This window comes from Equus asinus, chromosome 4 (genome assembly GCF_041296235.1).
Source record: "Equus asinus isolate D_3611 breed Donkey chromosome 4, EquAss-T2T_v2, whole genome shotgun sequence".
Classification (NCBI taxonomy): Eukaryota; Metazoa; Chordata; class Mammalia; order Perissodactyla; family Equidae; genus Equus; species Equus asinus.
Window position 1 is genome coordinate 91,392,861 of NC_091793.1, and position 18,232 is coordinate 91,411,092.

General features: G+C 42.0%; 1 protein-coding gene across 2 annotated transcripts in view; it reads left to right on the forward strand.

The window, feature by feature from the left end:
• KIF5C (kinesin family member 5C) overlaps positions 1-18,232 on the forward strand; it is a 146,919-nt gene that overhangs the window by 37,117 nt on the left and 91,570 nt on the right. For both annotated transcript variants that reach the window (XM_014831682.3, XM_014831681.3), the window contains exons 2-3: positions 9,159-9,249; positions 16,399-16,472. In XM_014831682.3, the coding sequence (XP_014687168.1) occupies positions 9,159-9,249; positions 16,399-16,472 (165 nt within the window). The remainder of the gene's footprint in view (positions 1-9,158; positions 9,250-16,398; positions 16,473-18,232) is intronic.

Genomic DNA, 18,232 nt, shown 5'->3' on the forward strand with positions numbered 1-18,232 from the left:
AGTTCCAGCCCATCTATCCTGGACTTAGCTGGCTGTGGAATTGCTATTTAGCATTTGTATGAGTAGCTCCCTTTTTGGCAACCTTAGACACTAACTATGACATAGGTACCCTGAACTTAACTAATGACAGTTGCTGGTTTTCATTAAAGTGATTATTCTATTTTATGGGAAATTTTTTTTCCTGTATTTTATAGGAGTTATTTTATCTGTAATGTGTAAAAGCAAGCCATTGCACTCTAGGTTACATTGCGTCATGTTCTAAACCCAAATGCGTGGAATTCTTAGAAAATCTATAGTTAGGGGTTAAATATGTTCTTGGAGGATCAATGACAAGATGCAATATGGTGTTTTGGGTAGAAGGCTTGGCTGGGAACCAGAAATTCTGGATGCTAGTCTCAGCTCAAATTGTTGCCTTCCACGTGGTTGTGGGAAGTTATTCTCCATTCCCAGAAAGGGAAGCAAGTGTTCCTGCTCAGCCTCTAAAATCATGAGGAACAAATGGAGATGAGAGACTCGAACATAGCATAAAAGCAAAATTGCTGCCCAATACATGGAAAAAATAAAATATAGAAGCTGTTTCTGAAGGGTGAAAAAAATTAGTAGAATATTAATTCTATTTGCGGTGCCTGTTATCAGAACCCTCTGTATGCATCATACCTCGCCAAGTGAAGGTCTGGGCAAAAGATTTTATGTTTTATCTTTTTTGTGAATTTCATTTTTCATTTCATATATTTCATTTGTAAAGGGAAGAGAACTTTACATGTGTCACCATGTCGCTTCCGTGTTGGAGGTGCCACTGTGAGTCTCAGCGTAACTGGGAGAGGTTTGCAGGGTGACAATTTGACTGGATTGCACAGGGCTGCGCCAGGCAGCTGCTGCCAGGGCGACATGCCCCAGAAAGAAAGCTCAGCGTTGTCTTTGCTATCTTCCACTTGGCAAAATAAACCCTACATTCTGCCTTCAGGGAAACAGCTTTTCACCTCCTGTCCAGTGAGGAAGGTTTGATTTTTTTTTTTTCAGACTTGACTCGGAGAAAACTAGATCTATTTCAACTATGGTTGAAATAACCATAGCAGCAATTTTTATTCGTTTCTCTAAGTATATAGAACATGGAGCTTTCTCCAGTTTACAGTTTACTTCTCTCAGGCTTCATGTGGTCAAGACAGAAGCCTCTCTTAGGGGAAAAACCCCGGAATCCCAGTTCTGCTCATTATTATTAAAGCATGTTAGAGCCAGAAAGATCCAGTCTTTCACTTTACAGAGGGAAGGAGGTCTGGAAGATATAAGTAAATTGTTTAAGGTCACAAAGTATGTGAGGAGTGAGGTCCTGGACCAGAACCAGTTCTCCTAACTCTCTGCTCATCCCTGCCTCTTGGCAGATTAGGATACAGAGCAGTTAAAGAGCAAAGAACTGGGGGGAAGTGGTTGTATTTTGATATGAAATGAAAATCACCTACAAATGAGAACCTTAGTTTTGCAACACAGATTCCATTAATTTCTTTAACACAGGTAACACTTCTGTCTTCATTTTGCCCATTAGGCAATAATTCTGAATTTCTTCATTATCACTTGGGTGATTTGCCTTCCCAGTGTTTTTTCATAGCTGTCTGAGATCTTGACAGTGCTTGTGTGTCCACACAGCAGGACTTTTGGCAGAAAGGAAAGAATTCCAGCCTGGTTTCCTGCAGGAAGAAAGCTTACAAGACTCATTCTGTGTGTTGCCTTTGTTCGTTCTCGAGACATGAAGTGGTTGGCATTGCCTTGGCAACTCCAGTAGAAGCCAATGGCTGCTTCATGGATATGAGTTTCATTGCAGCCTCTCCTGGGAGCAGCCTTGGCGTTGGCCAGAACTGGCACCGGCTGCCTTCCTCCGGGCACAGAGCCATTGTGTGTGTGGAGATGGCCACGTCTTGAGCGTCTTCTCTAACACTAGGCACTGCAGTAGATCCTTTATTCACATGAGCATATGTAATCCTCACAAGGAGCCTGAATTGTGGATATTATTGGCTCTGTTTTACAGATGAGGAAACTGAGCCTCAGTGAGATGGGAGTTATATCTAAGTTTATTTGAATTCATTTCCACCATATATTGGTAGGCTGCCTTCTTTGGGCAACATGCAGCCTGTTGGCTACTAGAGTGAGGAGCACAGAAACCCTATCATAAATCCCTTTGTAAGTTCCCTTCTCTGGTCAGCCGTTCTCTTTCTTAAAGCATATGGATGTGTATGATTTATAGTTTCCATAAGATGATTTTCTCACTCTGGGCTACTTTATAAATGTTAAGAAAACAGAACAACAGTGTGTTGCACCACTGGAGACATCTCTGTATCCATAACATTTATTGAAATAAATTTTATGTTAAGTGTCAACTGAAAAAACTTCTACTGAGATAGAAATCTACGTCATGAAGAAATACCACCGCATAATCACTAGGATGGCTATAATAAAGAAGATAGACAGTAACAAGTGTTGGCAAGGGTGTGGAGAAATTGGAACCCTCATATACTGCTGGTAGGAACGTAAAATGGTACAGCTACTTTGGAAAATAATTTGTCAGTTCCTCAACTGACATATGAGTCTTGAACATAGAGTTACTATATGACTCAGAAATTCCCCTCCTGGATATATACCCAAGAGAAATGAAAATACATGTCCACATAAAAACTTGAACATGAATGTTCATAGCAGCATTCATAATAGCCAGAAAGTAGAAACAACCCAAATGTCCATAAGCTGATGAATGGATAAATAAAATGTGGTAAGTCCATACAGTGGAATATTATTCAGTCACAAAAGTGAGTGAAGTACTGATTCATGTTACAACATGGCTGAACCTTGAAACATTATAAGTAAAAGAAGCCATTAGTCACAAAAAGCTATATATTGTATGATTCAATTTATGTGAAGTGTCTAGATTAGGCAAAGCTATAAAGACAGCAAGTAGATTAGGGGTTGTCTAGGGCTGGGGGGTTGGAGTGACTGCTAATGGGTACAGATTCTTTTTGGGGTGATGAAAATGTTCTGGCATTTGACAGTGGTTGCCCAACCTTGTGAATACTCAGACAACCACTGAATCCTATTCTTTTATTAAGGGGTGGATTTTATGGTATGTGACTTATATTTCAATAAACAATACAACACAAAACAAAACTTATTTTGGCAGGATATTTGTGTTGATAAACAATGAGTGTCAACATTAACTCAAGGACTTCTTGCTCTTTACGTAATGTTTTGGAAACATTCTTTCAGGTTGTTACTAAAGCCCTTAACAGTCTATCAGTTTATCTTTTCTTCTTGTGCAAACCAATATAATCCTTTACTGATGTCTTAACCTTGGACACCTTTGGAGTACTTCAAGTCAAGACAAGTCCATACAACTTTTAGGAAGGAAGCATATCTGTCTTTCTCTTTCTCTCTCAGAGAGGAGAAAAGAGATTTGGACATTGAACACTTAGCTCTCAAAGTGAGACAAAGCTGTGAGGTAGATGTAGGCAGGGTTCTCTGACTTGGTCTGTCTTGTTCTGGAGGACTGCATCAGGTTTAATTCTTCTTGGAGGCAAATTTTAAATCAATATAAGGACACAACTTTCTAACAGTTAGAGCTAGTTGAGTTCACTGTCACTTGTTACAGCCCATGAAGATGGGAATTGTGCATTGAGAGGAGGTTGGACTGGCTGACTGAAGTTCATATGTCAGTGAACTTCGGTTTCGAAAGGTCGTGATTCTCATGCTCCTGCTGTACTCCTTCAGCTGTCGTAGCAATGACTCTTTCTTCGTTGAACTCATCAGTTGTATGTTTGTAAATAATTTAGAATTGATTGGGAGGAAAGTAGGAAAAGAAAGCACCAGAGGCTCATGCTTGTTGTTTCCTTGATGTTCGTAGAGAGTAATTGATTCTAAAGCCAGAACTTGTAGAACGCTAGATAGGGAGCCAGGAGGTCTGGATCCTAGGCACAGATCTGCTATCCACCTAATTAGCTGGGTGACTTTCTGCAAGTCATCTACGCTCTGATGATCTCAAGTTTGTTTATTTGTAAAACACAATGTTGCTTTGGAATGACCTTGAAGGATCTTTTGGCTCTGAAATATTCTTGAATTTTTCTTAATAATTTTAACTTTTCATAGCAAGTCTTACATCTCTCTTTTCCTAGCCTTTGGTCAGCCTTTGCCTGTTTTTAATTCCTTCTGTTGTGAGGAAGGCTTGCCATGTGCATGCCCACCATTTTTCTTGTCACTCTTGCCCTTCATCCCTGATCTTAAGTCCTTAATTCCTCACTGGTTTCATGTCAGTCCCACCATGATGGTTAACACTTCTTGACTGCTGTAGGCTATAGTAGGGCTCTCTGTCTTTTGTTACCTCGTTAATCACTTTGCTTCAATCTTTTGTATTAGTCTCAGAATCTGCTGTTTTGTATGTCTCCTGCTTTTCTAATAAATCGTAAGCCACTTGGGAAAACAGCATGGTGTAAAGGAAGTACACTTGAAATCAGCATCTTAAAGTTCTTTCCCCAAAGTAATAGAGTTGATAATGTGGCTGGGCCCTAGTTTTCTAGTTTGTGAGATGGGGATAGTAAAACCTACCTCAGAGTTACTGTGAGAATTAAATGAGATAAACTATAAAAGGGTTGATCATAGCGGTTGGTGATGGTGTTGGTGGACAGTAGAGAGAAGGTGGTCAGCATGGGCTGAAAGAACTCGTCATCTCCTGTACTGTCAGGAATGAAGTCACATAAACACCTGAGACAGGGAGTTAATGATTCTTCTCCATCGTCAGTTCCTCTTCCTAATACTCCTCAGTGTCTGAAGATCATTCCACAGAGTGAGAAATCTTGCTGTGGAAATTTAAGTCTTTTTTTTTTTTCTATTTCTTTCTTTCTTAGTAAAGATAGAAGAAAAATCATTCAGATCTTTGGCAACCTTTGGTCACAACTCTTAATTGGTCTTAGAGATTCTTATTAGATTACTTCTTGATTATCTCTTCTTGATTATCTCTTCTTGGGGATAATTAATTTCAGTTTCCTTAAATCTCTCCTGGTGCCCATCTTCTAAACCTTTAAGTGAGTCTTTTGCTTTTCTCTGTCTCCCAGAGTAATATTCCTTCCAGGCTGGGAAACAGTTGTTGGGTACCAGGTCAAATGTATTAATAGTCAGGCCATATGGTTCACAGACACTTTGCTCTCAACAACTTGATAGGAATTCTGGTGGTTTGATTTTTTTCTTTTTAATTTTAACTATAAAAATTTAAGAACCATCTGTTGTTATTTTTTGTATGTGATCCTGGTAAGTTATCTAGTTACACTGCTCCTATGCCACTAGCACTGTTCTATGTGGAGGCGTCCATGGCAGAGCTGGGTATACTTCATTTTCAGTTGTAATGTGTATGGGATATGTATGTCCCATCTAGGTTCCCTTCATAAATTGCAGCGGGTTTACCTACATGTAATTAGGTCTTGGGATTTATATGGCTTCTGGCTTAGCTGGTCAAATGCTTCAATTGTAGTGGTCCATTTGATTGGTTGAGAATAGGTCACATACTAATTTCTATGGAACAAACCAAATAGGGTAATGTAATAGAGAGTGATGCCAGGGTGAGGGTCGGGCTGCTTTAGTTAGGATCATGGAAGCCCTCAAGAAGAAAAATAGGAGTTGACTTCTGAAGGGTGATAAAGACAACCAAATGAAAATCTGCAGTAAGAAAATTCTAGGGGAAAGGAAGAGTTAAGAGCCAAGCCTCTGAGCCAAGGAATAGGCACAGTACAGGAGGAAGTCCAGTGGGCTTCACTGTAGTGAGAGGGAGAATGCAGGGAGCTGAGGGTGAAGAGGGTCTAGCCTGAGTATAATAGGAACCAGTGGAGGTTTTTAAGGGAGGAGATGATATCGTCTGATTTATAATTCTAGAATGCTCACTCTGGCTGCTAAGTGAAGATTGGATTGTTAGGAGCAAGAATGGACGAGGGAAACCAGTCAGGAGGCCATAGCTGTTGTCCAGATGAGACATGATGGTGGCTTGGACTAAGGTTGTGTGGTATAGATGATGAGAAGTGATAGAATTTGGGATATATTTTGAGTATGGAATCTGTGGGACATACTGAATGCTTTTGGTCTGAGAAACTGGGTGATTTGTGATACAATTCTTACTCAGATAGAGAGGGCTTGATGATTCTTCTTTGGCCAGTTAAGGTTGAGATGGCTAATGGACACCAAAGTAGAAATGTCCAGCAGATGATTGAGTATATGAATCTGGAGCTTGGTGAGAGAGGAAGGCTGAAAAGTTCATTTAAATTACGTGAAGGTTAAGAGTATACACAGAGAGGAGGTTGAGGTCTGGGTCCAGGAGACACATCGTTTAGAAGTCTGGAAGAGACACCAGCAAAGGACACTGATTGAGAGTAGCCAGAGAGGTCAGAGAACCATGAGCTCATTAGATGCCTGGAAAGGAAAGTGTTTCCAGAAGGAGTAAATGATGACCTCATCATTCAGTTTCAAGTGTTAGCACCCAGCACCATATCAAAATGTAATTCCAAAGGTTTATTCCATAGCTGCAGACTTAGTGATGACTGGAGCACACTGGGCTCAGTGCCTGCCCGTAGAAACCCTCAGCCACAATGGAGTCAGAAACAAGGGGGGCTCTTGTCTCCTTGGGGGCCGTGGGAGATGGGCTTTTGCTGAAGTCTCCATCAGAATTTGTGAGATTTTCATACCATTACCAAAGCAACAAAGAGTAATTAGTTTTTCGTTGTTGTTTTTTAATGGCAGATGTATATACAGCTGGTATGGCTGTGCCACAAGTCAGTTCTCTGAAAATCATCAGTAACTAAATTCTAATTCTGTATTCTAATTCCAAGGCTTTAAGGTTTACCTAAAATAAAAGTCTATAGCCAACTCAGTGCATGAAAGGACACATAAAAATGCTTATGTTTTTAACTTCTTAATGTGCTAAACCTGACAAGATAGGTCTCATAATAATCATTTCCTGAATTTTATCCTTTCTCGAAGGTGGCTTCTGTTTGGAAGTTAACTTCAGGTTATGGAAAATTGTTCAATTATTTGTTAGTCACTTCATAAATGACATTTAAATGAGAAGTTGAGATTTTTTACTTTCTACCTCTCTTAAAGTGAAAGTATAATGCATTCCAACAAACATTCTAAATTGAAGAGCAAAATTGAGGAGTCTTTTTTTTGGTACCATATACTATAATTTGATAGGTCATTTTTCCTACTGTATTAAGTACATTTTCTCTAAAATCCAAAGCTGGATCATGCTGTAAACAAGATGGTTTATTTTGGTGATTCTCACCAAGTTTGGAGAAATAGTGGATTTATTTTAAATTAAGCAAAGCTGCATTTTCTTTCCAGAAGGTTCAATGGATACGTAGGCAAACTCTGTAAATGTTTATTCTAACCTGTTACCCTACTGACATTTAGTTGAATTTTACAAATAGATGAAGTTAATAAGAATGTAGAGGGCTGATAGTTGGCAATAGATTGTGATGAGGAATATTCTCTTGGTTATTCAACCAAATATGTGGTTCACTAATTGAACGACATTTTCCGGGAACAGAACATCAGAAAATGATCCCTTTCCATAATTGTAACAGAATGATTGGTTCTGCTGCTTTGTATAAAAACAAAATTTTATAGTACCTCAGAATTCTCCATTTTTTCTAACATCATACTGCAAGTAGCTTATTTAGCTGGTTGGCTGAATCCACCTTCAAAGACTAAAGCTCACACATGAATGCCTGAAGCTGAGGCCCTTACCTATGCTGTACCCCTAGTCATAAACGAGTGAACGTTAAGCCAGTCTGACAGCTGTGTGCTTACTTTTGTGTGAAGGTTATAGGGATGTAACAAGCTTTGTCCTTGGATCCCTCAGGAGCAGTTATCTTTTCGAGGTGTCAGGCTGTCCTTAGGTGGTTTCTGGTGGCCAGAGCCATGTATAGGAGGTGCGGGGTGGGAGTGAAGGAGGCTCTGGGTTCTCCTCTTTCTCCTGCCTCCCCTCTGCCACTCAGGGAAAATGAAGATGAAGGGCTGCCTGGGTGGATGGGGCTGTGGGAAGGGCAGCAGGAGGGCCGCCCTTTGTCTGGGCAGTGTTGGTGAGGAAAAGGCGCCGTTGTGGGAAGAGGCTGTGTCTGTCTTACCGACTGCCTTCCCCAGTGCTCAGCCCTGTGCCTGACATCTAACTGTCCAATTACTCCTTGTAGAACATTCAGTGGTTGGGTGGTTGGGCTCAGGGCTCATATAGCCCTGAGGCAGAGTTTCTTCCCTTTCCCTCTGCTCTTTGCATTACATACGCCTCAGGGTCAAACCAAATCCCAAGACCCCACATGTGAGGCAATCACTTGATTTACTGTACAGAAGAGTCTCCTTTGTCTCTGAAGGCTTGACCCAGTTAAGGTACGACTTATGTGTGTAAAGAAATCGCTAGAATTTTGGGGGACACAAAGCAAATAATGTCTTGCTAATAAGAGCACTTTTTCAAATCTGATCATGTCATCTTCCCATTGAATAAAATCCAAGGACATTACCTTGGCTAACAGTGCCCTCCATGAACTGCTGCCTGATTTCCTCCCACCTCCTCTTGTACCACCCTCCAGTTCCTTGAAACATCTCCTGTCTTCTCCACCGTCTGCCTGGAATGTTCTTCTGTGGCTCTTCACCATCAGAAAAGATCCACTTAACTGGTACTTCTTCAGGGAGGTCTTCTCTGTGCTCTCTATCATTCCCCTTTCCTGTTATTTTATACCTAAGCATTTTGCATTTTCCTATGTGTTTGCTTTCTTACTTACTATCTGTCTGCCACACTAGACTGAACGCTTTACAGGGACAGGACTGTGTTCTGATTTGGTCAGTATCTAGACTAGGCTCAGTGTAAGCTCTCAATAAGTAAATATTTGTTCAAATGGATGAATGAAGTAGAAAAAGTGTTTCAAGTAAAAACATCCTTTTGTCTTTCTCCTCACAGATTCTCAGCATATAATACACATACACACATTGTATGTATGGTTCACGCTGTAAAAATTTCCTGGTCTTGGTAAAGAACTGCCTTAAAGAATAGGATCGGTGCCAGTGGTCTACTAATATTAGTATTTTTTATTCTTAAACTTCTAATGTGTTTTCTCCGCCCTTTTCTTTCTTTTGTCTTTTTTTTTTTTTAGCAAGGGAAGCCATATGTCTTCGACAGAGTGCTGCCTCCCAGCACGACCCAAGAGCAGGTTTACAATGCGTGTGCAAAGCAAATTGTCAAAGGTGAGTGCTATTTCTTTATTTCCTCCTGGGCTTTCAGAGTAATTGAAAACATTAAGTGCTATTTGCAGCCTAGGAATCAATGTGCCTTGGCTGTAAGCAGAGGCCTGCTAATTGGAAACACTGAATTATAGCCCGAGCTCTGGCCCTGATTTGCAAGTTATTTAACCTCTCTATACCTCCTTTCCAAGGAGATTTCTTTATTTCTTTCGCCACCTTTTTGGGACAGTTATTCTGTCACGTAGAAGCTTAAAAGCAAGGTAGGCTGTGGTCACACTATTTCTGTAATGATTTTAAAATACTGCTCTAGGTATAGGATCCCCTTTTTCCTTTGAAGGAGAAAAATAGATGTTCCTGATGCTCCAGTTGTACATTTTCGGTTTATTTGTTTTGTGCGTCTCTCTCTTCAGAAGGAAGCTTTAAATGTGGAAAATTCTTGGGCATCAAGGAATTTTCTATAGCATCATAAAATCCTATTACCTTGTTGGTTATTGAGCTGTTCTTGCTGCTCAGCATTCCATAATTATACCCTCATCTAACCCACTTTCAGCCATCCCACCCAGATCCCAACATTTGTTCCTCCAGATAGCTAGCCTGAAGCCTAAATTTGTGTCTTAAAAATCAGTCCTTTTCTCTGGGACTGGCCGTGGCCCTGAAGGATTTGTGTCAAAATAACAGCAGGGAGATGGAGCAGTTTACACATTGCTGTCCCTTGCCCTTTCAAATCAGGGCAGGTTGGAGCTTGCCTTGGGGGAGCTCGCCATCTGGACAGAGCTGAGGGGCAGCTCCTGCTATTTGCTTTTCATCCTCAGATCCTTGCCTTCAAATTTGAATGCTATGGCAATTGTGCTTTCAAATGTCTTGATGCTGGTACTTTTATAGGTAGCTCTGGATTTAAAGGACAAAAAGTAAAAACAAAGCCCAAAAGACACCTTGTCATGTTAGCGCTGCTTGTTTTTAGAAGCTGAGCTGACTAACCTAACTACTTGAAATTCATGAAAATCAGCCCTGGGTGCATCTGTTAGATTAATTCTGACCCTGGACACCTGCGTGGGAGACTCCCATTAGTATGCAATGTTCCTGCTGAGGTGTATGGTTATTCACATTATTGTTGCAGACATCAATTAATTTTGAAGGTCTTCACAGTAAGATGATTGTAGAAAACTGAAGAGAAAAAATAAGCCTGAATTTGAGCTCTTTTTGAATTAATAGTATGGGCCTGTATCTGGTGGTAATTTTTGTTTTCTCTCTTTTTCTACTATGCTTCTCTTTCTAGTTAAACACTGTTTCTCCCTCTTTCTGGAATATATAGTTCTAGTTTCCTCCTGGTCAGGTCTCCTTCCCCTCTATTATTAGACTCTTTCATATTTTTATTAAAGCAAGACTAATCACATATAAGCCAGAATTTCCTTCTTTCTCTCTCCCCCTTCATTATCAGAACCAAATAGTATTTACCACATGCTGTGCTAAGCATGAGGGCCATTTAAATACATCCCTACCCTCTCTAATTCTGTGTTGTAATTAGAGATGGGTGCATTCCATTTAAAAAAATCCTATGATTAACAAACAATAATGATAATCTTTGAATCTTTCTTTACTAGAGAAGTTTGGGCTCCTTTCAGTGTTTGGATTGTTCTGCAGTGTGATACATCAGAAATAAGCAGTCCTTAGGGAGTTCTTGTGAAGATGTGACCTAACTGTGGATAACTTGAGACCCAATATACAATGAACCACAAAGAAAACCACTTAGGATAAAATTAGGCTCTGATGTGATATGATAAACAGACATTTTTGGGGGGACCATAAATATAAATGTACCCATTTTATAGCAATAAAGAGTATCTTATTCTCCCTTGAAAGGAAATTGTTAGGAGGATGATGAAGACTTAACTTTTTTTAATATGCACTGAAGCCAGCATGAGGGGATGTGGCTGGGTATTTCTGCATCAGCAAGGGAAAATGTAGATGTGTAAGAAAGAACTCCTTGGAATAGATTTCCGGGTACAGCTGAGGTCTCTCTTGCCATGACAGGCCGTATTTAAATCAAGAATGGGAGGTCGTGCTGCGGGGGCCTTTTTTTCTAGAGGCCAAGAATTGAATCAGATGACTCTGAAGGTCTTCCACTTCTCGTGATTCATGGTAATGTGGTGGACTGGGGAGCTTTCCTTTCAAGTCTATCTAAACCCTTAATGTTTTTGAGATCAGAAAGACTCCTTTTAACTGCATGGCTTTATTCTCTCTCAGTTTTTTCATTCCTTTCAGTTTCATTGGGTTTTTAAAAAAAATATTTCAAACATTTGATTGTAGAGTCCTGATATCTCCCACACTCTCATCTTTGTCTGGTGTGTGTTTTCAAAATGTTGACTGAAAGAGTATGTAGAATCTCCTCCATTTCTTCTGGAAGAGATTATAAGGTTTGTAACTGCCAGCACGGTAAATAGGAAAGTTCCTGTGGATGCCTAGGAATTAAAAACCATGGTTACCAGGTGCTATTGTTGAAGTACAACTAACTGTGTCCCAGCCTACAGAAGTCACTCTGGGCTTTTGCCTTCCAAACTAACTAGATGTAGACTATCCGGTGCTAGAGAAAGTGGTTTCTTATTTTCCAGATTTAATTTCTTTAAACTTCATTCATTTGGTTGTTTCTTTCATTTATTCGTTTTTGCAAGTATGTTAAGTGTTTACCATGTGGTAAGCACTGCTAGGGACCAGAGTCACTAAGATACGTAAGACTGTCTGCAAGAGGCTTGGAATATAGGGAAAAAGATAGACACATCCATAATTATCATACACGTGGGCATTATGTGCTTTAAGATGGGTGTGTGCAGAATGCTAAGGGAAGACAGAAGACAGTCGCTTGGTACTGATTTTGGTGGATGGAGAGAGGGAGTGGAGAATTAAGGAAGGCTTCTTGAAAAGCTTAGGTCCTGAGGACTGTAAAATATATATAGCAGGGCTGTTCAAGCAGAAGGAATAGCGAAAGCATAAAGACACAGGTTGTAAGGCATGTTTGGGCAACTGAAAGTGGTACGGGATGCCTGCTGGATGAGTCTTGAAAATTTAGGCTGGATCAGAGTTTGATGGAAATTGATGGACTTTATTCTACAGGCAATGTGGCCCCATTGAAGAGTTTTAAGCTTAGGATGTCCTCAGATCTATTTTATCATTATACTATATATGACTCTTAAGAAGAAATATAGTTATTTGGCTACTGTTATCTGTCAGGCATCTACTATGCACTTTACATGTGTCACTGTATTTTAAATCTTAACAACTCTATGAGGTGTATAGATTATTATTCCTATTTTACTAAAGAGGAATTTGAGGTGAAGTAACTCGGCCAGGTCAGTTAGGGGCTAGTGAGGCTGGGACTTGAGCCTGAGTTTTCTGACTTACTTGAATTCTTCTACACCATCCTGCCCCCAATTTTCTGGTGGCCCCATAATGAGCATTTAATAACAATTATTTTATGGGTTGTTCCTTTTCTACCAGGCCGTATGGACTATTAACCAAGCATTGCAAAAAGACTGGGATAGGAGTGGGGGTGGGAGAAGAGGAGAGCGGGGAGAATAGAGATTGAGGTTCCAGGGCCTCAAGTGGCCCTGGCTGTTGCCAATAATGAGATGTGATTCCACTCTGAAGATGCGGCAGCCCTCCCTTGGGTAGAGCAGCTGCCCTTCAAGCTGGCTGGTTGGCCATAGGTTTCTGGTTGGCCATAGGTTTCTGGTTGGCCACAGGTGTTCAGCAGGACCACCTCTATTTTCTCTGGGCATGGCCTACTGGAGTAGTTTGGTTGACTGGTGAGAGCCTTAGGATTCCCAGGGAAGGATGACTTGTCAGCCTCTGTAGCTGGAAACTCTAGTGCCACTGCCAGGCCAGCATTTCACCTGGAGAGTTGGTAGGAGGCCACAACAAGCCTCCTCAGGAACATTGATGTGTAGGTATGATTACATCCTCTCCAAATTCTTACCTGGCAATGGAACTAACTCTTCTGCTCCAGCAAGACCTAGACTAGGAAAAGCTAGAACGGAAAGCTTGGCTTCTAAAGTCTGCAACAAGAGGCGGAAAGTATTTTCAAGTCTCCCACTCCTCTCCTCCTGGGAGTTGAGAAGGCTCCTCCCACCTGCGCTGGAATCTCTCTTTGGGGTTTACGTGGCGGCTGGATGGACGTGTGCTGTGTCAGTAGGGTGCTGCTGGCCGTGTGGTGTGAGCTGAGATCACATCACGCCAGACCCCGTCACAAAGAAAGGTTCTGTCTGGCTAAGCTGGTTCCTGGCTCTGTGGCTGGTGTACAGAAATAATCATTGTGTTACAGCAGAGAGTCTGAAACAAATGCTTTCTCCAGGCCCAGGAACTGTCATTCAGTGTGATGAAAGTGCCTTTTTGTGAGCTGTTTCTGTTAGAGTCGGGGTGGGGGTGGTTGTCTGGCTCAGCGTGGTGCTGAGCACAGGCCTGTTCTCTCGTCTGTCCTTCCTTGGCGGGTTCTCAGGCCTCCTCCATCTCCTGTCATCTCAGCCGTCCAACCCCAAAATGCACTGTTTGTGCTGCACTTCCCCTCCCTGCCTCTCCTCTCCACTGATAATCAAATGTAACCTAAACAAAGAAACAAACAAAACCCCCAAAACCCAGAGTTTGGAAGAAAATAGAGAATGCAGGGTTCAAAGAGCTTTTTCTTTTTTTTTTAAATTACCTTCTAATTGAGAATTGAGTTGATAACAGGGCGACATCAGCTCTTTTCAACCTTGAACACTAGAGATAGGTTCTCCAACAATGATTTAATTGTGGCATCATTTTATTTCTTTATTTATTATTTATTTATTTTTTTAAACATTTTATTTTTTCCTTTCTCTCCCCAAAGGCCCCCGGTACATAGTTGTATCTTCTTAGTTGTGGGTCCTTCTAGTTGTGGCATGTGGGACGCCGCCTCAGCGTGGTTTGAAGAGCAGAGCCATGTCCGTGCCCAGGACGCGAGCCAATGAAACACTGGGCCGCCTGCAGTGGAGCGCGTGAACTTAACCACCCGGCCACCGGGCCAGCCCCAATTGTGGCATCATTTTAAATACTTGAAAGGCCAAGTAGAGCTTCTTCTAATGGAGTGTTATATGTTCTCTTTTTCTTAGGAAAAGTAAGGGTGGATTCAGAGGGGTGGACTCAAGGGAGTCAAGGGTCTGGGGCATCTAGGTGGGGGCTAATTCAGATGCCCCAGCCCCGTTGCTTCCTGGCAGGGGAAGAAGCTCGCATGGGTTTTTCTCCTGTCAGCAGGGCTCTGGCTCTGAGCTGAGTGTCTATTAGGGTGTGGCAGGTTGCTCAGAGCCACCATCCTTGCGTGTGCACTTGTAGGGTGGCCAGCGGCCCATTACAAGGGGCAGAGGGGGCTGGACCCTTGGCCTTGGCCTCCTTACCCCTGTTCTAATGCCTGGGCTGATGGGTCCCATTGTGCTTTCCATGCAGGGCCGTAAGATCCAGAAGCCCTTTCAGTTTGGGGGGAGATGTTTAATTTCTAATACATAGAAGCTTTAATGCTGTGAGTGTGGCCGGCATTCCACTCGTCTGGAGTTGTTTGTGCCGTGAATATAGAAATTTAAAAGTACAATTGAAGGGTGGGAACCTTTTTCTTGAGTCCCTCTAAAGCACGTCACATTCGTGGGCATGTAGAGGCTCTCTACTCTGGCCACCGTTTTCAGGCCCGAGGAATCTTTTCTCGGAGCAAGTTGGCATTTTCGTGAAAATTGAAGCTTGAACCTCCAGCCCTTACATCGTGGTCTTCAAATTTGCTTCCCGTGTTACCAGGGAAACCATTACCAGAAGTCTGATACGTGTGAACATTCTCTCAATATAGCTTGACGCAAATGCCTGAGGGCTGCTAGGATTAAAAAAAAAATCCTGCCACTTAATTTTTCTTCTTTTAGCTTCCTAAAGGAAAATCCTGATTTCTTTTCTGATCCCAGTTCACAGTCCAATAACCTCAGATCAGTAAAATGTATATTAAGTATTTTTTAGAAAACCTAACAAAAATAACTGAAACTAACCAGCATCGGAAAATTTAGAGACCAAAAAAATCAGACAAATAAACCTAATCAGGGCCTGAAATAGGTGGAGCTAACTGCCTGGCTTGGTTTTTTCGTACATAGCCCTGAAGAGGACACCTCAGTATGGGCCTCCTCTCCTTGCCCCCATGGTCCTTTCAGAAATGAAGACTCCCTCCCCTTTTGCAGAAATGGTGGGTCAAGGATATTAATTATGCATCATTCTCCTTTCAGTGATGTTTATGTGGATGAAGGAGGATTGAGGGAAATGAGCACTAAATATGTTTTAATCACCTCTGCTGCTTTGAAAGAATTCCCACAGCTAATCTTCTGTGCAGAGCAGCCTCCGTTCACGAGCCTCCCCTTGTTGCTGTGTGAAATGGAAGCCGGCCTGCAGTGTGTGGGGGTTTGCACAGTGTGCCCATTGTGTAATTAAAAGAAATTCCTGATGCTGATGGGCCCAGGCCGGCTTGCTAGCACAGTCACTGAAAAAACAGAGGCATTAACTTTAAGTCCAGGCTCTGGAGGTTTCCGGGCTAATTGGCTTGTCACTGTGTGGCTCAGTTTACACAGTGGGGCCCTGTCCGCCCCTGGCTCTGGGCTGCCTCTGTTCTGAAGGGGCTCTGCTGTAGCCTTCGTGAGAAACTTCCCCAAGGAGCTCACCTGGGCCAGGGTTTAAACCGACCCAAATCAGATCTTCAGGAAAGAAATTCTATTCTACACCTTACTCCTGAGACCCAGGGCATGATACTGTTTATTCCCCCCACAACTGATCTCAAGAGATCAACTTAGAGAAGAAAACTCAAGTGCTTTCTACTAAAAAGAAAGTGTACTCCTCAATGTCTGTCTTAATTTTGATGTTACTGGGAAAAAGTGTGTGTGCCTTGTTTCTTCATTAATATTCTGTGGGAATGTGAATCCATTTCTTTCTATTTGTGGAGCAGTGGAGGCCCTCATTTCTGCTTTTATCTCACAATTCTACTTAAAATGCAAATGGAGTCGAAATATCTCATTTGTGTGAAAAATGAGATGGGCCATTTGGAAAATGTAATTTTAAAATATGCAACCAACACTAGCATATGATCAAAGTAATGAGTTAATTTAATTTTGTTTTTCTGGCTTGCAGATGTCCTTGAAGGTTATAATGGGACGATTTTTGCGTATGGACAGACTTCATCAGGAAAAACACACACCATGGAGGTAAGATTGCGGTGTGCTAGGATGTCAGTCTCTGTAATGGCTGAACAGAACTGGTGCTTCCAGCTAGACTCAAGGGACACGTGGCTTTTTTCCTAGGCAATAGAGATGGTTAAGGGGATGGTTATGTTTGGCCAATTTATTGTGTCTTTGAGGAGTTTTAAAATAGCAGTGAGTAATAAAATCTCAGGAGTTCAGTATTTTAAAAAACCCTTTGTTGATGGCTCTGTCAAAATAGTAATAATATGGGACCGGCCCGGTGGTACAGCAGTTAGGCGCACATGTTCCACTTCAGCGCCCGGGGTTCACTGGTTCGGATCCTGGGTGTGGACATGGCACCGCTTGGCAAGCCATGCAGTGGTAGGCGTCCCACATATAAAGTAGAGGAAGATGGGCACGGATGTTAGCTCAGGGCCAGTCTTCCTCAGCAAAAAGAGGAGGATTGGCAGCAGATGCTAGCTCAGGGCTAATCTTCCTCAAAAAAAAAAAATAGTAATAATAAATTTTATTAAAAAATAATCATTAATAAGCTAAACACTAGGATCATCTATTATCTTAATCATTGTTGTGCATACAAATAAATCTGTTTTGCGTTAAAAAAAACAAGAAAAGGAGACGGTGTGAATGTTTTTGTGGACTGCAGCCCCAGTCTAACTGAGAAAGTCTGTTGAGAAAATCATTTATCCTAAGGAGGGCCTCAGGGGAGCGAGTCTCTTCAGAATAAATAAATAACTATAGGTCAGAGATTGAAAGAAGTTGGCTTGTGGACCAAATTCAGCCCACAGGCATCTTTCTATTTGGCCTGCACAGTGGTTTTGTAAAAAATTGCAGGCAGTGTTTAAAAAGGGAATGATTTCACACAATTCTAAGTTTCCAACTTTGGTTGAAAATTCTGAAGATCTAGAAACACTGGGTGAAATTTCGCCATGATATAAGGTGTGCGCTTTGCTAGAGCAGGGATCTTCATTGTCTTGTTCACATTTCTGGTGTGTGGAAGAGCAGCTGTCGTCTAGGAGGGGCTCAATAAAATATTTGTTAAAATGATACTGGTGTGGTGGCCCTGGCTGCCCCACGTGTAGGGGGTTGGCTCTCCAGTCTACCTTGGTCCACTCTGTGCTCACCGGGAGCCAATATGAATTTATATTCTGCATCCTTCCTCATTCACTTACATACCTGGCCCCTGCGGGCACTTCAGGGTGTGACCCCGGCTCAGAGTCTTGGCTGTGGAGCTCTGTGGCTCCAGGCTGTCTTCCAGACAAGCCACGTCTGCAGACAAAATTGGCCCCTTGACCTCTTCTTTTCCTCCTTTTTACCATGGACTCCTATAAGGCCTTTGGGGCCAGATAATTCTTCTAAAGGCTGGGCCCGCCTGACAGGTAAGGAGAGGTGGAGGAGGGGTTATTACAAGAAACTGCACAGAGGAAGTTTGGGGAATTCAGCTTACAAGCAGCAGTAAGATGAACCCTTAATCCTTCAAGCTTGGGTTTTTCATTTACGGTATCCTCCTGGGAATGTCACGGAGACGGCTGCTGCAGGATCGGTTTAGCTTATGAATCATTCCTATTGAAGAGGAGATTTCAAAGGCACAAGGCTAAAATCCTCAGAGCTCTGATGTTCTGCTCGCCTGATTTCAGGTGTGGGGTATGACTCAGGTGGGGGGGCTCTCGTTTCTCTTGTGTTGACTCGCCCTCACCCATTTTGCTGGAGACAAAGTGGTTCAGAGACTGCACAGATTAAAGAAAGTGAGGGGGTTATTTGCCACC